This window comes from Meles meles, chromosome 5 (assembly GCF_922984935.1).
Source record: "Meles meles chromosome 5, mMelMel3.1 paternal haplotype, whole genome shotgun sequence".
Classification (NCBI taxonomy): domain Eukaryota; kingdom Metazoa; phylum Chordata; class Mammalia; order Carnivora; family Mustelidae; genus Meles; species Meles meles.
In genome coordinates, this window is record NC_060070.1 from 100796363 (window position 1) to 100815362 (window position 19000).

General features: G+C 42.3%; 1 protein-coding gene across 3 annotated transcripts in view; it reads right to left on the reverse strand.

The window, feature by feature from the left end:
* The window catches only part of LOC123941603 (glutathione S-transferase-like), a 29622-nt gene extending 10781 nt beyond the window's left edge, over positions 1-18841 (reverse strand). Inside the window, exons 1-7 of one of the 3 annotated variants that reach the window (XM_046004950.1) lie at positions 17190-18840; positions 16934-16980; positions 12646-12744; positions 8146-8197; positions 5954-6086; positions 3171-3312; positions 1147-1278 (exon numbers count right to left, since the gene is read on the reverse strand). In XM_046004950.1, the coding sequence (XP_045860906.1) occupies positions 1147-1278; positions 3171-3312; positions 5954-6086; positions 8146-8197; positions 12646-12744; positions 16934-16980; positions 17190-17196 (612 nt within the window). In that variant the 5' untranslated portion in view covers positions 17197-18840. Of the gene's footprint in view, positions 1-1146; positions 1279-3170; positions 3313-5953; positions 6087-8145; positions 8198-12645; positions 12745-16933; positions 16981-17189 lie in introns of all 3 variants that reach the window. The other 2 variants (XM_046004948.1, XM_046004951.1) reach the window with 2 other exon arrangements.
* Positions 18842-19000: the final 159 nt, after the last annotated feature.

The window sequence follows — 19000 nt, forward strand, 5'->3', positions numbered from 1 at the left end:
GGGATAAAATGGAGTTTTCATACATCGTGTGGCTTTGTGAAGCAATGCTACCCTCGTACAAACCAAGTTAGCAATATTTCTCAAGAACCACAAAAATGTACATAGACTGTAACCACGTGACCTCATTTTTCAGACTGCATCCTAATGATACCATCTTAAATGTGGAAAAATGTATACCCATGAAGGTGCTGTTGTCATTTTATTCATAAAAGTAAATATTCTAGACTATCCTAATGTATAACTAATAAATAGAAGTCCTTATGTCATGAGGATTTTTCCATGTCATTCTGTAATCTTGGAAAATACACCTTTAGGTGGTTGCATAAAATTCTACCCAATAGATGTGTCTTCATTTATGCAGACCCTTTTCAAGTACTGAATATTTCAACTGTTTAAGATTTTCAGCATTTAAAATAAGGTTATTCTGAGTACAGCACATGGAATATTATATAATCGTGAAATTTTTCAACAATAGAAGACTGTGTTGTATCCAAATGAGGCAGACTACATAAAAATACCAAAACATGCTTACAACGTAAGGTAAAGTGGGAAATTGTGGCTGTAGCCATGGGATCAGACCGAGGGTAGCGTCCGGGTCCCCTCACCTGCTGACCATATAGCGTGAGGCAAAGTTATTGGACCTCGTGGAACCTTGTTTCCTATCCACTTTGAGAATGGAATAACATCAGTGAGATATTGTGCCTTTAGTACTTTGTACAATGCTCGGCACATAAGAGTGTAGCTGATGGTTATGGTTATTGTTAAATAGTGACTGTGTTAGGATGGTAATATCTTAAATGTTTTCCGTCATCTTATCAAAGTTCTGCTACATCAGGGCAAAACCTTTGAGACCAAAAGCCTGTCAGAAGTCAGCCTCAGATCCCCATGCTGGCCCAGATGGCCCTCATCAGCTTTCCTATTCCACTTTATTTTTAAATTTGCTACCTTATATCGAGGTTACTATTTATGTGCTTGTCTCACCCACTAGGTGTGTTCCTTGAGGGCATCTTTGTATCTTTCGTGCAGGTCTTGGCATAAAGCAGTTAGTGGGTTCTTCAGTCATAATGAATGACTGAATGAAGGGATAAGCAAATGATACAAATTCACCCTTCCTGCAGTTTGGGGGAGTTATTTGGGTAGCACTACCTGTAGCAGAGGGAAGCCTGCTAAGACACTGGCTTTATACTCTTCCGCCATTAAGATGACTTCAAGGAGCTGTATATCAGCCCAGCTCAGCCGATTGCCCACGAGGAAATCTTGCCCATGGTCTCTGAGTGCCTGCAGGATAGTCGAGAAGAAGGTAGAGGATTTAGGGGCATACCTAGCAGATGACTTAAAGTCAGGGTGATTTGGCAGAAAGTCTTCTGGACGTTTAGAGACCTGGCTCCTAATCTTGGCTGCTGGCTAGCTGTGTGAGCACATATAAATCCCATCTCTGAGGGCTTCAGCTTGTTCATCAAAAGAGGTGGGATAAGGACACTTGAGTAGCTCAGGCGGTTAAGCGTCCGCTTTCTGCTCAGGTCATGGTCCCAGGGTCCTGGGATCAGGTCCCTCATCGGGCTCCTTGCTGGGCAGGGAGCCTGCTTCTCCCTCTGCCTGCCGCTCTCTCTGCTTGTGCTCCTTCCTCTCTCTCTCTGACAAATAAATAAAATCTTAAAAAAAAAAAAAAAAAGAGGTGGGACAACCTGAATCCTCCTGAGTTTTCTGAACCCCAGAAACAGCCTAATTTTACACACCTTTGTCTTCTTTTCATTACATCCCCTGTACCTATTCTATGAAACTTTATAGAATAATTTTACCCCCAAGCCAGGATTGGTAGTCCTCCCAGGTCTGGGGTGATGATTCTCTCCTCACACCATCTGAGGTCAGGATTCTTAGTAGGGTGCTGCTCTTTGTGGGAGAACACCGTGCTCACAGGGACCCATGCCTCATTTCTGTAAGCAGATTTTCTTCTAATAGAGCTCTGAGTTAGAGGTCGCCTTGAGTCACAATCAATTGAATGTAAAAGGCTGGAGTAGAAGGTCACTACGGTATTGTCTAGCCCTCAAACTCTGTGACTTTGTGGCATTTGGACGTGGGATGAGGAGGTAGAGAGACCTGAGTAAAGGCCCCAGTGTGGGGAGTTGTACGCCATCAGGCAAACCTTGCTTCGTCTGCAAAATGGGGACAACAATGACACATCTTTCCTGGAGTTGAAAGATGACGTGGAGTCATGCATGCAAAATGACTTAGCACAGAGTAAGCACTTAGCAGAAGTGAACCATCAGGTGATTAGCTCTGTTGTGGTGGTGATGATGATGATGATGATGATAACTGTTTTTAGCCACAAGAGAACTCTCTGTACTTCATCGTATCTCACAACAAAAACTTAAGCCTTTTGGAACAGTGATGTTAAACATTCATTCCATTGTCGATATTGGTAGAACTATAAGATAAAAATCGCTTAAGGGGTGCCCGGGTGGCTCAGTGGGTTAAAGCCTCTGCCTTCAGCTCGGGTCATGATCTCAGGGTCCTGGGATCGAGCCCCGCATGGGGCTCTCTGCTCAGCAGGGGGAGCCTGCTTCCTCCTCTCTCTCTGCCTGCCTCTCTCTCTGCCTACCTATGATCTCTGTCTGTCAAATAAATAAATAATATCTTTTAAAAAATGCAGAGACAGTGAAAAATAGTACTATTTGGGGAAAAATTGTTTTCTTAACATTCTCAGTATTGTGTAGAATTCTGATAAGCCTTATAAAGTCCCCTGAGCCTTGGTACCATGAAGTGTATTTTATAAATAGTATCCATCCTTTCCCCTCACTCCCCCTCTCTAATCAGTGTGGGGTTTGGGTTTTTTTTCCCCATAGAATCATCTTGATAAGACTCGGTTTTTACTCCAGAATTAAATCAAGCAACTGAAATTCTGTCAGCACTAGAACCACAAATTTTGCTGAAATTACGCATGAAATCCTTTAGAGAAAAAAAAATGTAGAAGACTGGGGTGCGAGGAAGGAGGGCAGACTTGTTTTGTAACTGCAGTGGAGGGGAGAGTTTTGCTTTCACAAAGTGTTTTTGGGATCTTTCATCCACTGAAGTTCTTTACTTTGAGGTTATTGAAGTTCTCTACTCGGAGTTTATTGCTTTTTCTCCCCCTTGATTCAAGTCACAGGGCAAGACAGAAGTTTGTCACTTACCTTCTCATAGACAGGGAAGAATCTTGTAGTGGCTTTTTCAAGGATGTATTCAAGATTCATCTCCTTTTCTCCAGGCAGGGAGAGTGGAAAGAACATAATCATGTCGCTCAGGTCCCTCAAGCCCTCTACATACATGTCAATCCTAGAGATGGGGCCATAATTCAAAAGGGTTGCAGATAAAGGAAGCGTCATTTCAGTAGCCAAAGAAACAAGTTAACGAATGCCGGAGTGCCTCCTGCTTCATGGCTGGTATCTCCATGCCCCGTGAGTTAAAATCAAGTATTTCTGCCTGTCTGCTCTTCCTCTGAGATCTTAAGATCAATTTGAGAAATAGAAAAATAACAGGACTAAAGTGTGGGGGCAGTTATGTGAGTGTGAATATCAACTGTGTGATGCAAGTGCTAATTAAAACACACACAAAGTATTAAAATAATCCTAAAGTCACAAATGAGGCAAAGATCATATTTGGCTATTTAAAAGTTATAATAACAGTGAAATGGCCCCTGTCTATAAATGTTGGGGAAGAGATCACCAGGGACCTCTATGCTGCCAACAACTTCTCTGTCTGGATTGAAGGTTCTCAAACTTAGAACAATTCAAGAAGGCACAGGACTGACTGGACAAGTTCCCCCTTGTCACCACTCACATCTCTGTGCCAGAATGAATCAAAAAATAGATTTCATGTTAGACAAGGTACCGTGGAATAGTGAAAAGACTACTGGTCTGGGCACTGGGAAACCACTTTCCTGGTCCAAAGTGAGTCTCCTAATCTTTTGGATCCATAGTTCTTTTAACTTTAACCTAGAATAGCAATGAGTATCTTGAAATGGCCTCAAATTCTTTGCTACTCCTGCCATTGAGAATAAGTCTCATTTTCTCTTTGAATCTGAATGGGCCTCGGGGACATGCTTGACCAACAGAATGTGGGGAAGTAATTTCTGAGACTTCCAAGACTAGATCATAAGACACCTTAAGCTTCCACCTGGTAGTCTCCAAAATTTCACTCTGAGGGAAGCCAGCCACCTCATCAAAGAAGCTCAAGTTGGCTTCACAGAGAAGTCATGTGGAGGAAGAAACATACCCTGCCAGGCCCATTTGTTCCAGCTCTCCCTACCCAGGTGCCAGACATCTGAAAGAACTGCCTGACAGACCCTGAAAGGGTGCCATCCCGCTGATTCCTGTCAGCTCCCAGAACCCTCAGATGTGGCATCTGCAGCAAATAACTCAGGTCATGATCTCAGGGTCCTGAGATCAGGCCCCACATCGGGCTGTCTGCTCGGCAGGGAGCCTGCTTCCCCCCTGCCTCTCTGCCTACTTGTGATCTCTCTCTCCCTCTGTCAAATAATTAAATAAAATTTTTAAAAAAAGAGAGAGAGAGATGTAGTGGGTTAATCTGGGTTATCCAGGAGGTAATAAGGGATATCAGAGACCACTAGAGTAAGGTCAAACATTCCAGGAGCCACTTCGCTCCCACTGGCCAAGGGTAGGACAATTTGAGCATAAATAAGAGTAACAACTGAAGTGAATTGAAACACATCAAAGATACGTAAAATGAAGAGCCCATAGTGACACTAGAACAATAACAATAATTAATTGGTGGGACACAGATCTGGAAAAATGGTAAACAAAAGTCTACCATGTCTTTCCTAGAGGAAATTGTATTCCAGATAACCAGATGGTGGATGAAGGAAAGTTTTTCTTTATAGAAGTATCCCAGATAATAAATGCAGAAGGAATGATAGCACTGAACACCAATGGCTGTTACTATCATAAAGAAAGGACAAGCAGACATTTTTTGCTTCCTGACTGGGGAATGCACCAATACCTATGAAATAGTGCTGCAAAAACCACTAGAACTTGAGTCTGATAAAACCTCTATATCTAACAACCAAATGACAGGAAACACAGAGATGGAAGAATGGGTTAAACTACACTGCTGGGATGCAATCAGCAGAAATTTGGCAATTAGATTGAGTTATAAAGCAAGAGAAAGCTTATGTTAAGATTTAAAAATACAAGATCTATTTCAAAAATTTTACTGCTGTAAGCATTTTAAAGTTAAGTTTCTGAAAATATATATATTCTTTAAAACCATGAGAAATTTATTTAAAACACACCCCCTTTGGTAAAAATGGACTATTTGTCGTTTACCAACTAATAGTTTTCTAATTCTGTGCAATAATTTGTAATCGAGAGTTGCTGTTTTAAAATTCAGTTAAAACAAGACTGTTTGCTGGTTTGTAGACAGGTCTGCCCATTGCAAAAGGGCGAATGTGTACGTGTGAACATTAAGAATGTCTGGGACACTGCGGGGGCGGTGGGGAGGGGCCTATCTGGTGAGCTAGAGACTAAGGAGGTGGTTTCCAAAGGCTAATTCCTGAATCAGTTTCCCAACGTCCCACTCCAAATTTTGAGTTCTTCTTGTGATTTACCCTGTGCTTTACTCCCACCTAGTGGAGAGAACAGATATTGCACCAGAAAGAGGCAGATTTCCTTCACTAGTTTTTGTCCTTGCTTTGTTCTCACTACAGAATCAGAAAATGAAATAAACTGGGTAATTGACCATGAATTGATAATTGTTGAAAGTAAATGTGTTCATAGGGTTTATTTTACCATTCTCTCTCCTTTGATGTGTTAGATTTTTCCATAATAAGAAGTTAAAAAACAAGAAAAGAAATTTCAATCTACCAAGAACTACATAGGATTGCTAACATGACTAAAGGTTAAAATTTCCTTTTTGTTTTTTTTAAATTTCGTTTTAAGTAAGAAGTAGTTGTTGTTACCAGGCTTGTTCTTGTAGGTTCCTTCCGTACAAGTTGTATTTTGCAGCTAGGTATCGTAGGATAGCTCTGGTTTCTACCAAATTCATTCCATCGATTTGGACCATGGGCACTTGTTCATACATCAGGGTTCCACCTTTAAAGGTACAAAGGAAAGTTGGGCTCTTTACTGTCCCTGATGGTAGCAACGGAGTCTTCTTTAACTCTTAAGGTGCTACAGATGAGACTACATAATTGAATAGGATTAAAATATGTTAGAGATTACTCGAAAAGGAGAAATATGTATGCATTTATTCACGGAAAGACATGCAGAGGGCAAGACTTGTGGCTGAGTCCTCTGGGAGATACAACAAAGTGCAGAGACAGAAGCTTTCTCTCTGGCCAAGAATGTCCCTTTCTCATCACTTATTCTCCATTCCTGTGGCCACCCTGCTGGTGAGACTCTCTTTCCCCCCAAACCATTGTAATAACATCCTAGCCATTAACTCAACCCTCACAGGGCCCTCTTTTTTTAAAATTTAATTTAATGTAATGTAATTTAACTATGTGTATGTGTGTGTGTTCCAAAATTCATTGTTTATGCCCTACACCCAGTCTGGTGGGGGGTTTTTTGTGTTTGGTTTTGTTGTTGTTTTGTTTTGTTTTGTTTTTTGGTTTTTTTTTGTTTTTGTTTTTTTTTGTTTTGTTTTGTTTTTGTTTTTGTTTTTGGCTAGTCTCTTGTTTTCATTGTTCATTGTTCTTGTTTCTTGAATTCCACGTAGAAGCGAAGTCATATCGTATTTCTCTTTCTCTGGCTGGCTTGTTTTGCTTAGCATTGTACCCTCTAGGTTGGTCCATGTCATTGCAAATGACAAGATTTCATTCCTTTTTTGGCTGAGTAATATTCCACGGTATATAGATACCACATCTTCTTTATCTATTCATCTACTGGTGGACACTTGGACTGCAGCCATCATTTGGCTATTGCAAATAGTGCTGCGATAAACACAGGTGCATATATCTCTTCGGATTACTGTTTTCATATTCTTTGGGTCAATACCCAAAGAGTGGGATTCCTCGATCAGAGGGTAGCTCTATTTTTAACTTTTTGTGGAGCCTCCAGGCTGTTTTCCACAGTGGCTGCAACCAGCTTGCATTCCCCCCAACAGTGCACGAGGGTTCCTTTTTCTCTACATCCTCACCAACACTTGTCATTTCTCGTGTTACTGGTTTTAGCCATTCTGACAGGTGTGAGGTGACCCCTCATTGTGGTTTTGATTTGCATTTCCAGATGACGAGTGATGCTGAGCAGATGGGCCCTTCTTATCTACCCCACATGCACTGCCTGCTTGTTTTCCTGGAGTCATAACACCGGCTTAAGCCTTTCCATTACTCCTCTTTGCTTAGAAGACAATAATATTTAACCTCAACCTGGAATGCAAAGCACTCCTTGACATTTCCCTCCATGTACTTTTCTTACGTTGTTCCATGCCAACTCTCGAGTCCCAGCGGCCTCGCATCAGAGGGACAGCTCTTTGTTTTGGGCTTTCTTGTTCCGTCTTCCAGGGAATCCTTGCATTACACAACAATGGCAACTTGAGAGGGCAGTGGTTTAATTTAAAAGAATTCCACCCTCTCTGCGCCATCCTTCCCTGCCTCTGTCCTTCAGTCTTCTGACACTTCCTCAGAAAGGCAACAGTAAAGATGACACTTTTCCCACTTTTCCTTAAGTTGAGCCAGTTCTCTGGACTGAATCCATGGCAAGAACATCCTGTTTTTTCTGCAATTGCCTCCAGGTTTCACTGTCAGGACATTTCCTGCCCCCGAATTACATCAGCCAGGACCCAGGGGGAGGCAGAAGTTACTTGAAGCATACCAAGTTACAAAGAAGACGACTAGGTCCTGGAGACCTGAGAGGCAACAAAGGGACGGTACAGTATCATGAAGGTGACGTTTGCAGAAAGTATCATCCCTAGGGCTGAGGAAACAAGGAGATGGTGCTGAAATTATTACAATTTAGCTTGGGGGCAGGGCTCCTCCTGCTATGAACACCCATTTGCTTGTTGCAAGACCCAAGTGCTGCCTTCCTGACAGATATCGTAGACACTGTCTACCTAATTTTCTCCACTCTTAGAATGTGTGTGTGTGTGCGCGCGCCTCTCAGAGATCTCATCCTTGGTCAAATGTAGCAAACATGCAAGGCTTTTTTTCCCCACCTTGGATTAATCTCTCAAATTCTTCACGTGTTTCGAAAAGTTCTTCTTCAAACTAAAGAACGAAAGAAAGAATATAAGAATATGTTGCTACTATCATTTTTATTGTTATTCTTACTTTTGATATCATGGAAAAAGAGTTGAGTAGAAATAAAAGGAAACCAATGTTTCAAGTAATTATTGAATGCATACTGGCCTTTTCCGGATTCAGTGGACCTAAGAACGTTTTTATATAAAACCAAAGCGAAGAGTTTACTGAATTCAGGTGACTGAGTAATACTGATACCCCCTGTTGTGTGGCCGGAGCCTTTCAAGTAGACTTCCCAGATCACAATCTGAAAGCAGGCTACTACTCGCCTTCATTGGCTCAGATAAGTTACTCTCTTCTAATTTCAGTTTCCTAATGTGTGAAAACGAAGCTACTGTTTATGCATGATGTTGTCATGATGGCTTAAAGAGATCCTACCTAAGGAAGACTAACTCTCAGGTTTGGCTCGATATTGGCAGTTGTTCCTGTTTTCCTCAGAACTTTCCCTTGGGTGGTGTTTGTTGTCCCTTATTTCCAGGGTTTGAGAACAAGCAAATGTTAGTTTGATCATTCTATTCTATATTCTCTTTTTAAACCCAAGAGGCCGAGACACAGAAAAATACAAGTGCCGCAAATCTCAGTAACTGCGTAGTGGCAATGGAACAATAGTACTGAGTAAACCCAAAAGACACTTTGTGGCATTAAGGAAACACAAGGTGTTTCCAACATATCTTGTTGCTTTCAACATCTTAGATGTCTGTTTTGTTAGATTATTACCAGTTAACTTCTGGATACTTTAAAATCTATCTTTAAAACACACCCATAGATTGGACATGTGCATTTTGTACCATACAATTTTAATAGAACATTTAAATGCAGTGAGTTTTCTGTATTCTTTCTGTCATCATTATTAGAGATGGAAAACCCAACATGCACTTGGAAAACAGTATTTTCCCCAAAGATTCTATTTTACCCCCGTTGTCACAAAAATAATTTTTAAATTTTACACTTATAATTTGGAATGATGAAAAAATATTAAGAAAAGATATTGATAATGTGGTGGTGGTCTTAGATATTTAAAGTTAAATCAAGATGTCAGATCACCCTCATTCCTAAACCTTGAAGACCAGCATTAACTATAACTCTTGGTGCTCTTCTTTTCCAAGCCTTTGTGTGATGCTTATGAAGCCCAGAGAGGTTAAGTGACTTGTCTAAAGTCCCTCAGCTAAAAGGTGGAAGAACCAGGGCTAGAATCCCTTCTCTCCAAACCCACTACATATTAGATAGTATCATTTTGCTAACTGTGTAATTTGTATTTCGATAATCTTTATAGGAAGAAGTCATCCCAAAGTTGACAACAAATATGAGAATACAGATAGGGATAACAAGGGTATAAAACCTTCCCAAATAGCATTTTTCCTAAATTTGAATATTACTTACGACTTTCATATAGTGTGATGGGGGGGTGTATACATTTATGGTTTCAATTTCTCCTCAAATTCCTCATGTCAGGTGCTCCAGGGTAACTTTTACCATCTGCTTTGGCCAGGCTGTAAGAGATCAGGGCTTGGAGCCCAAACTCCAATTCCAAGCCAGGCATTACCAGGTCAATCCCTGAGAGCAGGCTGGGGAGAGGGCCGCACCCAGGAACTCATAGTCTGGGTGCGGCCATGGACCAGCATGGGATACGGCAAAGCCCCACAGACCACATACCATCTGAGGAATTTTCTGGTAGGTTTAGACTGAGTTTGACCAGATCACACAGCAAAGGTTTCCCACCTGAATGGTTTTGTTTTTAAGGGCGTGTTTTCCTCAGCGATATCTTTTGCTGGAAGGCTTACCGTAAGAGGGGCCCTGGGCTGTAAGAATAAATGAAGCAGGGCCATTTTAACAAAGTTGTGTATGCGAGAGCATGTGGATTTCACTTCTGAAAATTTGCCATGACTCACATCAAAAGGAAAAGTCAGGCACGGAAGGTCAATATTGACTATAGAATTTTCTTCTAATTATGACCAGCTACAATGATACCAACTCTGAATATAAAAACTGTGAGGAGTCAAAAGATCCAGGAAGGACCTTCATACGGCTCAGAAAGAATTGTCCTTGAATTGTTTTAAAGAAACGACAAGTTCAAATTTTTTTTTTAATTATATACTAAAAAATAGTGCCCCCTCTGAAGAAATTAGAATGTTCTTGATAGGGGGGTTTTGGGATCACATTGTCTCCTGTGTGCTTTGCGATATTTTATCCAGATCTAATGCTACTGCAACAATACATAAAAATTGGGATTTATAAAATGATTATCAAGGAATGACCCTTATTCTCCGCTGCCTTCATTTATTCCTCTGTCCTTCATCCATCTCAGTATGGATGAATCTCAAAGACATAATATCGAGTGCAAGGAGGGAAATATAGAATGATTCACAAAGGGAAACACATAAATTCTTTCAAAAGAGACAGAAGTCCATGTTTGGTGAGGACACACAAATGTAAAAATATGAAGGCTGGACTAACTGGATAGGGGTTACTTAAGTGGACGTGGGTGTGATGGCTGGACTGCATTTTAGTTTTATCTGGGGGCGCCTGGGTGGCTCAGCAGGTGAAAGCCTCTGCCTTCGGCTCAGGTCATGATCTCAGGGTCCTGGGATGGAGCCCCATGCTGGGCTCCCTGCTCAGCAGGGGGCCTGCTTCCTCCTCTCTGCCTACTTGTGATCTCTGTCAAATGAATAAATAAAATCTTTTCCAAAAAAAAGAAAGAATGAATGAATTTTAGCTTTATCTGTTAAGAGTATATTAATATATTACCCCTCCTCCCCTTTTTTTAAGACTGAAGGCAAGGGGTACCTGGGTTGTTCAGTCGTTAAGCATATGCCTTTGGCTCAGGTCATGATCCCAGGGTCCTGGAATGGAGCCCTACATCGGGCTCCCTGCTCAGTGGGGAGCCTGCTTCTCCCTCTCCCACTCCCCCTGCTTGTGTATCCCTCTCTCCCTGTCTCTCTCTCTGTCAAATAAATAAAAATCTTTAAAAAAAAAAAAAGACTGAAGGCAAATATGAAAAAATAATAATTGCTCATTCCACATAGTGGCATCGTGTTTGTTTATTATAATGTTCTTTATACTTTATGTATTTTCAAAATTTTAAGTTTAAGTTTAAGAAAATTCCTAACAAAAGAATTGTTGAAAAAAGTGATGATGAAATTTTCACAAGGATTTGCTGCTTTATTATTGCAGAAATTCTTAACCTGGGGGCCTAGGATACAGTTGTGTATTTTGTGGCTTCTTGGAGTCCCTACAATTATGTGTACATGGGGCTTTTTCCTGTGAAGCAGCTTCATGGGTTTCTTCAGATTCTAGTATACAACATCTGTTCTCTTCTCCTAAAATGTCTTCAATCCTCTGTACCACCAGATACCATAAAATGGTATGTTTCATAAAATATTTAAATAATAAACTGTGTCCTAAGCTGCATTCACATAAGGTATCTGCTTTCCTAGTGAACAAATGAATGTTATGTCCACTGTCAGGGCCCAAGCAGAACACAGAGCATCCTAACAAGTACCAAGTGAATGGGATTACATGCTATTTGCACATTAAACCACTAAGTGTGAAGAAAACTCCCTGTTCTTTCATCTTTGGATATAAGAGACCACTTAGTAGTGACTAGAAAAAAAAATTCTGTGTGGGTTACAGAAGAGGCTAATTGCTTTATATTCACAGTGAATGTGTGTACAGATACAAATATTTACCTTTGAAAGGTCAGTATAAACTTCAATAGCAGCTTTGAAGTATGTTGAGAATAGAATTTTTTTAAAAGATTTTATTTATTTATTTGACACACAGAGAGAGATCACAAGTAGGCAGAGAGGCAGGCAGAGAGAGGGGGAAGCAGGCTCCCTGCTGAGCAGAGCCCAACATGGGGCTCGATCCCAGGACCCTGAGATCATGACCTGAGCCGAAGGCAGAGGCTTACCTCACTGAGCCACCCAGGCGCCCCGATAATAGTCTTTTTAAAATTCATTAAAATATAGGATGGTTATATTTTTGGTAATGAATGATATGTTCTTACATCAGTATCTCTGAGACCCTTCTGTGCATTTAAAGAAAACCACCTGTTTCTCAATATTCACGAGACAAATGTTAAATAAATCCAATGCTTGGCTGACAAGGATGAAATGAAAAGAGGCTGTTTGCTAGAAAGAGTCCCTTCCTTCCTTCCTTGTCTCCTTCCTCCCTCCCTTCCTTTCTTTATTAGTCATGATTACTTCACCGTGGGTCAGCTCAGTCCCAACAACCAGTTTCCATGATATCTGGGGCTTACTTAAAAGAACTAACTCATTCACTCACAGCCTAGTATCTAAAGGGCAGGTGGCAAAATTGGCTTTTTGGTCAGGAATCATAGGCGTTTCCTACATCTGCTCCCCAAGGAAGTGCTCAACGACCCCATGATGAAAATAGGAATAAATCCAGTGTCTTACCTCTACTCCTGCTGCGGCCAAGAGCCACCGGATGGACTCCATTCGGCCTCTGCCATTGAAGTAGTGAAGCTTGGGTTTCCCCACCATGCTTAAGGCTTCCTGCGGACCGACAGAGAGAGACTGATGAAGACTTCCACACAGACAGCAAGCGAGCGAGCGGAGAGAAATGCAACCGGACAGAGCAGTGCAAAGTCGTGCTTTGTACTTGTGCCCCAAATCACAGCTGTCCCTCATCCCCAAGACTGCCCGTGCTCTGTGTTCCGTCTCACAAATGGAGTTTATCGTCACACATTGGTGTTCTCAACACCGAATGGAATGACCAATACATTTTTTAAAATAGAGGACAAGTGAGGAAGCCAGACAGAAGGAATTCAAAAAGAAGATTCTGACCAGCTTTTCCCCCTGTAGCATGTGACGACCTTCTAGCTTTCCAATCCTTTTCCTTTTTATCTAGACAGATCCTCCTCCATCCTCTTGCCAGCACAGCCCAGACTGGCAAAACTGGGTGAGATTAGGGGAGGCTGATGCTTTTCACTTTCCAAATTAATCTCAGGACTTTAATTCAGGTGTCCTCTGGAGCCTGGAGACAGGATTCGAGAGGATTTTCAATGACTCATTAGGATTTAAGGCAAAAGTGCAGAGTTAGGCACAGTGGGTATTTTCACACTTTCTTTTTCCTCCGAAAATGAAAATAGCTTTTTTAGAAGAAAACTGTCGCTCGCTTAAAAAAGGCGAAGTAGTAGAGAAATTAAAAGCCCATCCATGTCACCCCCAAGATCACCTATGAGGCTTGTGGGACATGAGCCGGTGGCCTTGGTGAGGAGACAGGCTCTGGACATTCAAAAGTACCTTGAGGTCCCTGGAGAGGTGGGTCCCTGGGAGCACGGGAGCTGTGTGGAGAGGCAGGAGTGGCTTCATGCTAGGAGTGGGTCCTGATTTATTTTGCAACATGTCACGGGGCTCAGTCTTTAAAAGAGCACTTCTACCCACTAAGAGCTCAGCAAAATAAGTGAAGAAAAAAGGATAGATTGGTAGGTTGGACACCAGAATGAAAAAAAAAAAAAGTGACCTAGACCTATTGCTTTTCAGGCCCCTATGGGAACCTATTAGAATCACCTCGTTAGGGGCTTAAAACACACACAGGTGCACAAGTACACACGCATGTTCTCTCTCTCCCTCTTCCCTTGCCCCCCCCCCCCGCCTGGGTCCCTCGCTGATTTGGAAAAGGACTCCGGCACCAGTGTTTTTTAGAATCTTTCTAGGTGACATGCAGTCGGCTTTAAGAACCACGAATCTGGACGATGGTTCTATCAACAGCTACTAAAACCGCTGATGGTGATCTCAAGAATGGAAAGGTCAGGCCCACCACTCTACACACCTAACATCACTAGAAATGGGGCAGCCAGACATGACAGTCCTCCCAATGCCATGCAGTAGAAAGTGGACAGCACCGCCTGTGAAGGATTCTTGCCAAAACAACTGACCAAAGGAATTCAGTCAAGCTTCAAGATGCCAGTTTATGGGAAATGCAGGGCATGGGTGAACACTTCAGGGATGCAATCAGCAAACTCAGCAAAATCTGTAGCGTGGAGCTCAACAGGCTTGCGGTTCGGCGAGTAGTCTCTGCGCTAGCAGCCTACGGATCACCCAGGAAGTTGTTAGACATGCAGGTCTCGGAGGCTCTACTCCCATCCCTCTAGAACGTACGTCTTAAGATCCCCAGGGATGGGGCGCCTGGGTGGCTCAGTGGCTTAAAGCCTCTGCCTTCGGCTCAGGTCATGATCTCAGGGTCCTGGGATCGAGCCCCACATCAGGATCTCTGCTCAGCAGGGAGCCTGCTTCCCCCTCTCTCTCTGCCTGCCTCTCTGCCTATTTGTGATCTCTGTCTGTCAAATGAATAAATAAAATCTTTAAAAAAATAAACGAAAGAACCCCAGGGATTTCCATGCACATTCAAGTTTCAGAAGCAATGTTCTGCAGGCCAAGTGACTAACAGGTTCCCAAAGAACTCTCTACTCTTAGATTGTGGCGATAAGGAGTTTTTTTTTTTTAATTGCATGAAAATCAGAGAAGCAGGGGGAATCTATAGGTTCGAGAGATTTAAGAGATTCTTTAAACAAATGCAATGTACAGAAACTTTTTTTGGATTCTGATCTTAATAGAGCAATTATTTTAAAAGTAGATGAGATCATTGGAGAAACTGAACCAAGAACATTTAATATAAGGGAATTACTCTGATTTTTTTAGGTATTACGATGATATTATCACAGTTTTTCAGAAGGAATCCCTATCTTGAGAGACGCTGAGCAGAAGATCCAATTAGCCTAAAGATCCAATTAGCTGGTTCCTGACCTAAAGGAACTAGGAAATAATAAATGGATGCCATTCTCAGCTCCCCCCCCCCCAAAATCCATATCTCTCAGAGACTTACGTCAAAGGATTCATGGATGAAATAGTATGATATTGGGATTTGCTTCCAGTTTTAACCCAGTTGTGAAGGTTCATGGGTGGGAGTCCAAGTATAACACGAGAGACATTTTGTTGCTAATTGCTACAGCTGGGTGGTGGTTATATGGGTTGCTTATACCATCCGTCCATCTTCATAAATATATGAAATTTTCCATCATAAAAGCATTTTTATTTATTTTTATTTTTTTTTAAGATTTTATTTATTTATTTGACAGAGAGAGATCACAAGTAGATAGAGAGGCAGGCACAGAGAGAGAGAGAGAAGCAGGCTCCCTGCTGAGCAGAGAGCCCGATGCGGGACTCGATCCCAGGACCCCGAGATCATGACCTGAGCCGAAGGCAGCGGCTTAATCCACTGAGCCACCCAGGCGCCCATAAAAGCATTTTTAATTGCTCAGCAAAAGCTGACGTTATTCATAATGGACTGAAGCTTTAAAGGCCCTGGGGTGGCTTCTGAATCACAAGGAAAGTTGGAACAGTGTTCATTCCAGCTTCAGGGATGAATGTGTGGGTTGAATAAATGCTCAGCCTAGATTTATTCTGTACCCCTGGTAGAATGGGTCTCAAAATAGAAATTAAACTCAGTTATAGAAATATAAGGAAACATGTTGTACTCTTGAATTCGTGAACCAGCTCACGTGGTTCTCCACCCCACAGCACCCACTCGGAGAAGTTCCCTCTGGAAAGCCTGAGGCCCAGGGCGCTTAGGAACTGACCCACCTTCCCATCTGGTCTCGCCCACAGCAGATGTGGCACAGATGTGGAAGAAAGCCAGTGCCTCCCCCAAGACAATGGGCTTCTGATCCTCATGCTGTCTTGGGGAGCTGCCTGAGAGGGGCTGAGTGCATGGAGCCTGAGGAGTCCCCTGTGAGGACCTGTAGCTAGATACCGTGGTTGCTGGTCTCTGGTCCCATTAGCTCTGGGCTGCTTCCCACAGGCAAGTGAGCGGCCTTAGGTCATGTGCTGGGGAGGCTCTGACAAGCACAGCTTGGGGCCTGAGCAGGGAAGGACCTGAGTCACCCAGAACTTCACTTGCCATTCACAGAGCCTGCACCCTGACTCCCAGCAAGTCTGCCAAGGGGACCCTGTCCAGACCCTCCCCACCATAAGCATTCACTCTTGGGGGTGGTTCCCAGGAGAGCCACCAGCCTGGGGCATGAGCTCTTGTCCCCTCTGCTTTCCCTGGACCCTACTTGGGCACACAGAGCCTTGGTTTCCCTCAGGTGGGGGCACCCCCAGCATTCTGCACCTGGGATTACTGGGGTCACCGCCACTCCCCAGCAGTTGACTATACCAGCACAGGGCTCCCTTGTTATTCTGCTCCTCCTCCCACCCTACTTTTGGGGGATGTGGAAGACCTCTGCCCCCAACTCACCTGCCTGCCTATTCCCCAGTTGGGGACTGTGACATTCATGAGTACTTGACCTGGGGGCAGCTTATCTGAGCCTTAACAGAGAAAGGCACACCTTAGAACAAAGAAAGCAAGGATGGGCCAGGGCGATGGCTGGGAGAGCCCCCAGATATGTAACATACAATGGTAAGTCCCCAGTCCACTCATTCCAAATGTACATATTAATTTGAGATAAGAGAGTAAAAAGAGTATTTGGCAAATATAACTAAATCAGTATGGTTCATCCATTTTAAATCATTCGAATTGTAATTTGGGCTTTCATGAAAGCTATAACTTTATTATAAACAGAAAAAAATGGATCTGTTGTAAGTATCTGTGACTTATACCCAGGGCAAACACACTGTAGCGTAACTGCATACTTCCCGGATTTTAACAACTGACCTTGTTTGCATAAGAGAAAGTACTGACCTTCCTCCTACAAGTGACCCCAAATACATTTCCAAGCAAAACAGCATCTTTTTTTTTTTTAAAGATTTTATTTATTTATTTGACAGAGCGAGATCACAAATAGACAGAGAGGCAGGCAGAGAGAGAGAGAAGGAAGCAGGCTCCCGCTGAGCAAAGAGCCCGACGTGGGACTCGATCTCAGGACCCTGAGATCATGACCTGAGCCGAAGGCAGTGGCTTAACCCACTGAGCCACCCAGGCGCCCGCAAAACAGCATCTTTCATCAACTTTTTCCAGCTGTCTTTCCTTTTGTAACTACCTCCAAATCTGCTTCTTATGGAGGTCGTGGGAAATCATAAGAAGGCTCAAAAACAGACTCTAAGAGCTCTCATCACAGTGCTCCCTCACCTGTTTGGAGAAAATAAAAGGGGATTAGAAGCAATTATCGTGCATTTATTTCATTCTAGCTAGAACTCCATTAGGCAGGTAAACCTGCTAAGTAGATAATCTCACAACTTTCAAGCGGGCATCTGTAATTTAAAAAAAACCATCAAAGGTAATAATCCATTGTTTCAAGGGTGTAAGATTAAAGGAATTAAACAGATCAGTCACTACATGTCTTTTTCCTTGACCCTCAGTCTAACATTCTGGAATTTTATCTCTAATAATCTTGGCATTGTGCCCCCTTCTGCCTAGTCTATGGAAACCAGATTTTCAGTAACACTGATTCCTGAATAATCTAGGAGAAAGAATAAGGATGTTCCCCTCTATAAAAGTCTAGCCAGAACCTCGTGCACAGTACATTTTCATGTGTCCTTGGATATCGAATGCATATTTTCTGGTCTCTGGAAAATCTTTCTGTCCTGCTGATGACATAAAGTGAAGTTTGTTTTGCTCCTATAAAGATACTTTCCTGGCAGACATTGGTCTGTTCTGGAAAAGTCTGTGTTTCAGTGTCATGGCCAGAGGATTGCTTGTTTAGGAACTAAATTGTTACAAATGGTGGAAAAGGAGGCTTTTTATCCTAATCAGATGATAGCCAGAGAAGCAAACAAGTCAATTTATTTAAACTATATTGGAAAACATTTCAGCAAAATCAATGATTTCTTCAAGAAATCCCAATGACTTATTATATATTCATCTCATGTTTTCAAATTGTCCAACAACCTTAAAACATGGAACTTCGCAACTAGGTACGATTCAGCCCAGCAGCACTCAGGACATGTTTTCCTCACGTATGTGTATGCGCGTGGAGTGTACGTGTGAGTGCGCAAACACGACAATCATGCGCCAGAAGCTTCGTTTCAAGAAAGCTCAGCATGATAGTACTCATTTGCAAAACAATATCAGAAGCAATTATTCCCACTATTATGGGACTCCTTTTGGTTTTGAAATGATGTAGTAGGTTTTAAGCAGGAAGTTTCCTGGTGTATTTAAATGATTCCGTTAAAATGTGTTGATTCACTCCTCCCTCCTAGGGAGTCACACCCAGCAAACAGTAGTCTCAATTAGAATTGTTAGCTGGCCATGTCCCTTTCACGCCATTACATCATAACTCAGTTTTTTACAAGTTTTACAAATCAACATACTTATCTATGAAACTCCAGAAAGGTAGTTTAATTTAGTTTGGCAAATCCACACACTGTGACTGGTTTTCCGTTTTCTTGTCATCCCGTTTTTGGTGCAAAAACATATGAGATTTCCTTCTATAATTCAAGTTATGTCTTCAAATATCTATAATGTGAAGTTATTCCTCCCAAAATACGGTATCGTCTGGGCAACATCTTATGGGAAAAGGCCAGGCATTGAATTCCCATTTCATCAAGGATAAAATCCAAATTCCTTGACCGGACTGGAAGGAGTGTGTCATCTGCCATCTGCTGCCCCATCCCAGGCCACACTACCATCCCCCCCACTTTCCACCCTCCTCTTCTGACTTGGGGTACACAAGACACTGCACACTTTCCTACTTGAAGGCCTTGAGGATACTGGTTCCTTGATCTGGAACCCTTAAATTTTTTTTTTTTTTTTTTTTTTTTTTTGAGAGAGAGAGTGAGAGGGCAAATGAGGAGGAGAGGCAGAGGTGGA